An 8,808-nucleotide genomic window follows, 5' to 3' on the forward strand; every position below is an offset into this window, starting at 1 on the left:
ACTCCTCCCTCGCGAAAGCCCTAATATGAATGAATGCCTGCAGTCCTTATCCATACATCCCCTGAAACCAGCCCAAGCTTACAACATACACACGGTACACCAACATCCGAGTAGAAGAAAAGAAACATTCATAAACCCTAATCTCCCCATCTATCCCTTTTCTGGCATCTCGAATCAGTGAAAATGGCGTCGGCCAATGCCATTTCGACCGCGTCAGTTTTTCGCTCTCCCAAACAGGTGTTCTGTTATATTCTTCTTTCTTTTTCCCACCATTTGGGCAAGTAATTTATATCAAATTCCGTCATTTCTTCGTTGATAGCAATATTTCGTGGATTTTCTGCTGAAATTTGCAATTCTTGATTAAAGATGTCATCCTTCTGTTAATCGTTTGATAGATATCATTATTTGCTTTTTGTGGAAATTTATGGGTCGTTGGTTTTGGTTTAGCTTGTTGAATCCTTTGAGGTTCTGAAATTGGATTTGACGTTGAGCCTAGCATATGTTTTGGTCCTTTAGTGTATCTAGGGAACGTTGGAGATGCTCCCGACTCCCATTCATGCTGGTTTCGTTTGACAGCTTTTTCTTATTTTGTTGTTTAATTCGAGATTACTTCTCGTTGCTGGCCTTGTTGAGTAGCTTTTTGTGGTTCTGTTTGCTGGTATTCGGCTATGGAGCACTCTTTAGATTCTCATGTTACCACTTGAATTTACCAAATTTGATTTTTTTTTGACAGTTCGTGTTATGTTGTTGCAGGAAAGCTTGAGGAGGAGGGTGAATCAGGGGCAAAGGTTGAACAACGGCCCGTCCAGCCGTAGATTTGTTGTCCGGGCTGCAAAACAAATTGCTTATGACCAAAGTTCAAGGACGGCGCTTCAGGCTGGAATTGATAAGCTTGCTGATGCTGTGGGTGTTACTCTTGGTCCTAGAGGTATTTCTTTGCATTCTGTTTATCTGTCCCATCATCCCTATTCTCTACTTGATCGTTTTATTCAAACTAGTCCTTACATTACCATTTGTTTTGGGTTGGGGTAGTTGTCAGGAAACTGTCTTACATGGCCATTTGAGCTAGGTTTCCTTGATGGTAGGGTTTCCGTTTTCTTCCTTTTTTTTTTGGAATTTCATACGTTAATTAGATAACTGAGCATGATATTGCTTCGAAAAAAAAATTGGCAGATAAAAACTCTTGCTAGTCTAGGTCTTCAACCTTTGTCTGAGCACGTGCCTTCCATTCTAGATCCCGATGATAAATTGTTGGTAGCTTGAGGTCCAGCCGTCCAGAAGTAAAGTTCAAGCAGGATTTTGGGGGTATTATTCTGAATTCATATGGTGGCATTCTGGCTTGGACCTTTAGTAGGCCTGTCATGGCAAAAGATGCTTCAGAAGCAGAAGTTAGGGACCTCCTTGTAGGCCTCAAATCTGCTAAAGCTATGCAAGCTACACCATTGGTCATTGCTGGTTGATGGTGACTGAAGAGATGTAATCCTCTGGGCAAGTAAACCTAGGACTGGGCCTTGGAGGCTGGCATACTTCCTTGCAAGCATCAAAATTTCACAACAAATTGGCCTGTATCGGCCGATACGTATCATGTTGGTGACCCACTGATATGCCACTATAAGCAATGTTTCAGGGGGTAGACTGGCCTTATATCGACCCATCTGAACAGGTTTGTAAAAAGCTAAAAAAATTAAAGCCCTCAACAATAGGGACTGGTATGCTCCATTTGGCATATCAGTCTGTATTGTTATTTAGAATGTTGCTCACCCCATCCAAAAAAATATTTAGAACCTTGCTTCCTTCTAGAAATTTCAGAGTTGACTGCTCATCTTGGTTTCTGTTTCAGATGAATGTCAAGAGAACTGAACCATAAGGCTGATCACTTAGCTAAATCAGGATTAGAGAGGAACTTTTTTGTATCGTGCAAATTGACTGATGAGGCATTTGTGTTTTTGTTGATTAGCCTTGTCGTACATTCTCATATACACCTCAGTCTTTTTGCTTGAATGAAATGGCTACCTTTTTATCAAAAAAAAAAAAACAAACAGAGAAAAATTGATGCTTGAGGAGAAATACCTTGAATGTTGTACTTGGACTAGCAGCTGATTCTGTTTTCTATTTTGAAGGGAGGAATGTGGTCTTGGATGAATTTGGGAGCCCCAAGGTGGTCAATGATGGGGTAACAATTGCTCGAGCTATTGAGCTTGCAGATAACATGGAAAATGCTGGTGCAGCTCTCATAAGAGAGGTAAGGATCCTGTGTTGTTTTTTCTTTCCAACACGTTTTAATGAATTGATTTACAAGTTAGCTAGGCTTCATGAGGGTAAAAGTGGAAAAAATTTAGTTTCATAATTGCTGTTGAAAAGAGGGGTCATAGTGAAAATTGCAAAAAACTGATTGTTGTGCGAAGGAAACTCAGGCAAGATTCTACTGGGCTAGTTTGTTTCATAAATATAGGAAATGGGAAAAAGAGCAGTTGCTTTTGCAGATAAAGTACACTGTAGAATCTTTACAAGTTTTTTTTGGATATAATATAAATACTTGTTTGTTTCTGTTGTTAGTAGCCGCATGAAAATATCTTAACTTTTAAAGGTCATCGTTTGAACTTCTTGACGGTTGATTTGAAGGAAACTTTGAAATGAATTGGTCTATGAACCATTTATTTATTTATTTAATTTTAAAATTTGATGTAATACACTTCTAGCTGTATCTTCTGTGTGTGCTTTATTTGGTATCTGGGTTGGGTGGTATTTCTTGGATAGTTTCTCCACCCACTTAATAAGGTCGACTTTAGCATTTAGGTTGAAATGGCCTGACTCATTGAAACTATTGAAAGACCTAGCTAATTTGCTGATTCTGGGATGAGATATGCTAACATAGTTGACATAAGGGTTGGGTTGTCCTCAATCTAAAAAAAAATTGTTGTGGAGAGTGGTAGTGAGGAGGATTTATCAAGAAAAGAGATGTTCAAACCTGCAACTCTTGAAAGAATGTCTAGTAAGAGCAGCCCTTTCAAAAGGTGTGACCTAAATTTATTTAGAATCAAGAAATTTGTAAGGAAAAGGAAATAAACTGAAAATTTCAATATCTATGCATATATTAGGGTTGAGCATTCATGTACCCCCACAAGTTTTGGGTCCGGGATTCAACCCAATACGTGTAAAACTGTAAGTATATATTTATAGCCATAGCCTGGAATGCCTGCGTAGGGGACTTGTCCTATATTTCAGGCCCAGGTGCAGGCTGAGGTGGGCCTCTGGACTTGTGTTAAGCCCCTTAATTCTAGGTGCTAAGCCCCTCATGGACCATGATCATCAAAGATCAAAATTTTGCAATGTATTGGCTCGTATCAGTAGGGTACCGATGCACTGTTTTTAGGGTATTTTTTTAAAAGGTGTTGTTTTAAACGTTAGCATTAAATGTTGACTCTTTAAATTTTGAAAAAGAAACTAAAAATATTTAAAGTGAAAGGTTCAAAGTACCGATACACCCTTTCTGCAACATCAGGGGTGTATTAATACTTTGATCCTTGTATATATGCCTACCATGGGCAGAAAGAAGGAAATACGAGATTTTAAGTTGCTAAAGCATAGCATTTTTCCTCTTGCATGCACAAGATCTATGTCACAACCAGAGGGTTAGCATTGCAGTGCCATATTCTGTTTATCATGCTTCAATAGGAGTGAATTGCATGCTGTGTGTGCAATTTGTTCTTCAGGTGTGTGCAGTTCATGGCAAGGTTTTGTAAACCACAATTTTGGTTATATCTGTCCCTCAAGGGAACTGAAATATACTGAAAACTTCAATATCAATTTAATATTTTAATGCCCCAAATAAAATACCATTATAAATGTCAAACCATTAAAAACAGAAATATGTTTGGTTGAAATATCTGTTATGTCAAAATATTCTAAAACTTTGGAAATTCAAAAATTTACATTGATAGAATATTCTGAATTATGCCAAGTTTTACAAAATTTTAGCAAAAAAGGGTACAAACATGCAATTTTAACTTTTTGGTGCAGCTTATTGAAACCAAAATACTTAAAATTTCCACAAAATTTTAAACCATGTTCAGGGCCCTCGTATATACCCCCCCTTCTCTTTTCATTTTTGTGTGAGGTGATGTGTTGGTCTTCTTTAAGTAGTGATAAAAAAATGTGTCTGAACTCTCAGATGCTGTAGTTTCTGGAGCATTGCTGGTGACTATATGTATTAACATTCTTAGTTTCTGGGATGAAGGTTGCAAGTAAGACAAATGACTCTGCTGGTGATGGGACAACAACAGCATCCATTCTTGCACGTGAAATTATCAAATTAGGCTTGTTGAGTGTTACTTCTGGTGCAAACCCTGTCTCGCTCAAGAAAGGAATTGACAAGACTGTACAAGGCCTGGTGGATGAGTTAGAGAAGAAAGCTAGGGCTGTGAAGGGACGTGATGATATTAAAGGTATTAAAATGGACTTCATTAACATCACAAGTTATTTTTCTTTTTCCAGTGTTGTGTTTTTATTCTTTTTCCAAGAGTTCACGTTTTTTTATCATTAGTAATTGCTTTATGCTAATTTATCCTTTCTGATGGTTTTCCTTTTAATGCATTTCAGCTGTTGCTTCTATCTCTGCTGGCAATGATGACATCATTGGGACTATGATTGCTGATGCAATTGATAAGGTTGGCCCTGATGGTGTTTTATCTATTGAGTCGTCATCATCCTTTGAGACAACAGTAGATGTGGAAGAAGGAATGGAGGTATGTATCTTTTATTTTTTTTATATATATATATGTCCTTGATGTTATTCATTGGACTTTGCCTGCAGATTGACCGAGGTTACATTTCGCCACAATTTGTTACGAACCCTGAGAAAATGATTGTTGAATTTGAGAATGCAAGAGTCTTGGTCACTGATCAGAAGGTTTCAACAATAAAGGACATAATTCCTCTGTTGGAGAAGACCACACAACTTAGAGCTCCTCTCCTTATTATAGCTGAAGATGTCACTGGGGAGGCTTTGGCTACTCTTGTTGTGAACAAACTCCGTGGTATTCTAAATGTTGCTGCAATTAAAGCGCCGGGTTTTGGTGAGAGGCGTAAGGCTCTCCTTCAGGATATTGCCATCGTAACAGGTACTTGATTTTCTTACAGAATGAAATATTTTAGTTTTTTTTGGTAGAAAATATGAAATTTTCATTAAGAAAACTAAGAGAGAATAGACTGACAACAAGAAAACTCTGAAACAACACACCACAAAGAACTAACTAGTGACACTACTACCTGCAATACTACTAACAACTCCTATAATTTGACCGGACTTCAACATCAGTCATCAGCCAATAAAGAGTTCATCAGCCAAACAGGGGGACTAGAACCCCAACAACCTGAGAAATCAAAATCATGAGTTGCTATTAGCTAGAGAATGAGCAGCCCCATTACTTGAGTGGGTCACAAAAGAAAAGTTCACATTTAGGGTCTGTTTGGTTTGCAGTCGGAATCAGAATCGGAATCGGAATCAAAATCCTCCGGGGTCGGAATCGGAATGGTCCATTCCCATAATCTGTTTGGTTCAGACAGGAATGAGAATGGGAATTAAAATCAGCAGGAATGGGATTTCATTCCCCAGGGAGGGGCAGGGAATGGTCATTCCCTCAAATTCCAGCAGGAATGGGAATGGGATTTCGATTCCGCCCACCCAAACAGTTGGAATCGGAATAGCCCATTCTGATCCCTATTCCAGACTTCTATTCCTGCGAACCAAACGGGGCCTTAAATCATACAGGAAGTAAAATTTGCTTATTCTTGTAAAATAAAGTGATTTTTTCCTTTGGCTCCACATGATTATTTGGGGGGGTAAGGTAGGAAGCAAATTAATGTGGTCCCCACTTTATATGAGAGAGAATAGGTAGGAGGAACTGAGGAAGTGATGCAAAATTTGCATTAGGTTTTGCATATATGCTAAGGGATGCAAATGAGACAAAGGCTCAGTTTGGAAGGAGTACAAATACAAATATGTAGAGTGCAAAACCTTACATTTCGTATTATTTTGTATGTATTTGTACTGTACATATTTGTATTTATATTCCTTCCAAACTGAGCCAAAAGTGCAAATTTTGCATCAGATAAGAGTGCAAATCATAGTCACAAACAAATGGAAGCAAAAGTGAACTGGATGCAAAATTTGTATCCGATTCAGATTTGCATTGCAAATAAATGCAGCCTTGGTTTCTGATCTTTCTTCACATACAGTGGTGGTTATGTAGTGCATTTATTACAATATCTGTTGACACCCTAAACTCTGTTCTTTTCCTCTTCAGGGGCTGAGTTCCAAGCTAGTGATCTGGGGTTGCTGATAGAGAACACCTCAGTTGAGCAACTTGGTCTGGCAAGAAAGGTGACTATTAGTAAGGACTCCACCACCATTATTGCTGATGCTGCAACCAAGGATGAGATTCAAGCTAGAATTGCACAAATAAAAAAAGAACTAGCCGAGACAGATTCTATTTATGATTCCGAGAAGTTGGCTGAGAGAATTGCCAAGCTGTCTGGTGGAGTTGCTGTTATAAAAGTGGGAGCTGCAACTGAGACTGAGCTTGAGGACCGCAAACTTCGGATTGAGGATGCCAAGAATTCTACTTTTGCAGCCATAGAGGAAGGGATTGTGCCTGGTGGAGGTGCTGCCTTGGTTCACCTCTCCACGTACATCCCTACAATTAAGGACAAACTTGAAGATGCTGATGAACGGCTAGGTGCTGATATCGTGCAGAAGGTAAGCATATCATAGTAATCTATTTTATATCGTGCGCTTTATCATGCAAAAAAGAAAATTTTCTTTCACTAATTGGGTTAAATGGACACCATAACCAGCCATGTTAAGATGGATGTTTGGGAGCCAGAGTGCCTCCTATAGGTGCCCGTTTGGAATGGTTTTCACGTATCTGGCTTTGTGGAGTGGATCCCACCAGACAGCCTACAAATAATGTTTGGTGAAAACCCCCGACATCCTAAAATAGCAATCTTAAAACCAAAAAAACATGGCTTTCTGCTGAAATAAAACTTTTCCAAAGCAGCTCAAATAAAACTTCAGCCCTCTCACTCCCAAGTGGGCCCTAAGTGTCTGTTTGGGAGGGCTTTGAGGAGACAGCTTATGGCTTTTCAAGGTGGGCGCCACCCTGACAGCCTAAAAACAATGTTTGGTGAAAGAATCCTGTAAGTTCAAATACACTGCTTCAGTCAAAAAAAAGTTTTCATGAAGCTTCTCTTAGCTTCCTCATAACGGCTCAGCAAAGGCAGTTTAATCAAAGCTTTAGCTTTTTCCAAACGTGCCCTAAAAATATGACTTCGCCTGACATGATCAGGCACATGACTTGTTCTTTTCAATTAGGGCTTTAAAAGCTATACTGGTGGGTCATGTGATTTTTTGTAGATGCAGGGAGGTGAAGAATCTACCATTAGCCTAATTCCTGCCATTGAGGGAAGCATTTCTAAATCTCAGTTTGTTTTGTTTTAATCTTTTTTGTTTTCCTTTTTCAGGCACTAGTAGCACCGGCATCGTTGATTGCTCACAATGCAGGGGTGGAGGGTGAAGTAGTGGTAGAGAAGATAAAGGATAGTGAATGGGAGATGGGATACAATGCTATGACGGACAAGTATGAGAACTTGATGGAGGCCGGGGTTATTGACCCGGCTAAGGTTACAAGGTGCGCGTTGCAGAATGCTGCATCCGTGGCGGGAATGGTCTTGACTACTCAGGCCATCGTGGTGGAGAAGCCCAGGCCAAAGGCTCCAGTAGCTGCACCCCCGCAAGGCCTTGCTGTGTAATTCTTTTATTTTACCTTTGTTTTTGTCAAAACTTAACAGTAAATCGATGGTAGAATCAGTAGATGTGATTTTATATAGGCCAAGGCTAAATGGTTTACGTGAATGCCTTGAAGTGGCATTAGAGGAAGTTGGTTTACGTGAATGCCTTGAAAGGTGCAACACGTCCAATAGAAGTGGCATTTGAGCGGGAATTTCTTCTCTTTTTTTTTTTTTTGTACGAATATATATTGTTGAAAATTCAAGTTGGGACCATTGCTTTTATAGTTTTCATGGTGTTATGTGATAGTCTTATCGAAATATTCATTTTCGATTCCAAATGGTTGTTTTGGTCGTGGCGGTGGATCAAGACTTTGCTGTTGCACCAGCGCAGTCTTAAGTTGGAATCAGTTATCTTAGGATTCAGATGCATTGCATCCGGGCGGTACTCCACTGTTATTTGTTTGATCACACTGTCACTGAAGTGCAGCTTGACTCTAATGCCAGAAAAATCAATCGATCATTTTCCGCTGCCCCCTATTCCCTCCCTACCAAGAGTCTAGCCCCGCCTAACAAACCCACTCTCCCCTTTCATCCTCCAAGCACATCTGCGCCTCAAAAGCACATCTTAACGTGCATTTGGAAGTTGGAACATCTCCCGAAGTTCTCGGTGGGAGATATTTCCTATATACGGTGGGAGGCGTTTGTGGGGGTGCAGATGTGAATTCGATAATTTGATACCATCTACATGATCTTTTGGAGCTTAGGGCCAAGGTTCAAAGTATCGATAGATAGATGATTTCCTGATACGCCCTTCCGGGGGTTGTATTGGGTCAGCCACTGGTTCAGAGAGTAACCTTAAATTGATCCCTTTAAATCGGTTTCAAAAACAAATATAACCTAAAAAAAAGTATCAATACAGGCCAATACACCTTACAAAAATAAATAAATAAAGCCTAAAAAAAGGTATCGGCCTGTGTCAATACTTTGAATCAATGTTCAAACTTAAAAGTATCGACACAT

General features: G+C 39.5%; 1 protein-coding gene across 1 annotated transcript; it reads left to right on the forward strand.

The window, feature by feature from the left end:
- Positions 1-8,072, forward strand: LOC104586351 (ruBisCO large subunit-binding protein subunit alpha-like). Its single transcript, XM_010243549.3, has 8 exons — positions 1-237; positions 754-928; positions 2,121-2,242; positions 4,238-4,445; positions 4,600-4,745; positions 4,814-5,120; positions 6,306-6,757; positions 7,522-8,072. The coding sequence occupies exons 1-8, from the start codon at positions 184-186 to the stop codon at positions 7,807-7,809; spliced, it is 1,752 nt and encodes a 583-aa protein (XP_010241851.1). The 5' UTR covers positions 1-183; the 3' UTR covers positions 7,810-8,072.
- Positions 8,073-8,808: the final 736 nt, after the last annotated feature.

The sequence above is a fragment of the Nelumbo nucifera genome, chromosome 2, assembly GCF_055504915.1.
Source record: "Nelumbo nucifera cultivar China Antique chromosome 2, China Antique-T2T, whole genome shotgun sequence".
Lineage (NCBI taxonomy): Eukaryota > Viridiplantae > Streptophyta > Magnoliopsida > Proteales > Nelumbonaceae > Nelumbo > Nelumbo nucifera.

Excerpts from the sequence above, each read along its gene's own strand:
- LOC104586351 (XM_010243549.3), top strand. The coding sequence starts at position 184 with ATGGCGTCGGCCAATGCCATTTCGACCGCGTCAGTTTTTCGCTCTCCC. Across the intron at positions 4,746-4,813 it reads ATGTGGAAGAAGGAATGGAG|ATTGACCGAGGTTACATTTC; the intron begins GTATGTATCTTT and ends CTTTGCCTGCAG. Across the intron at positions 6,758-7,521 it reads GTGCTGATATCGTGCAGAAG|GCACTAGTAGCACCGGCATC; the intron begins GTAAGCATATCA and ends TTCCTTTTTCAG.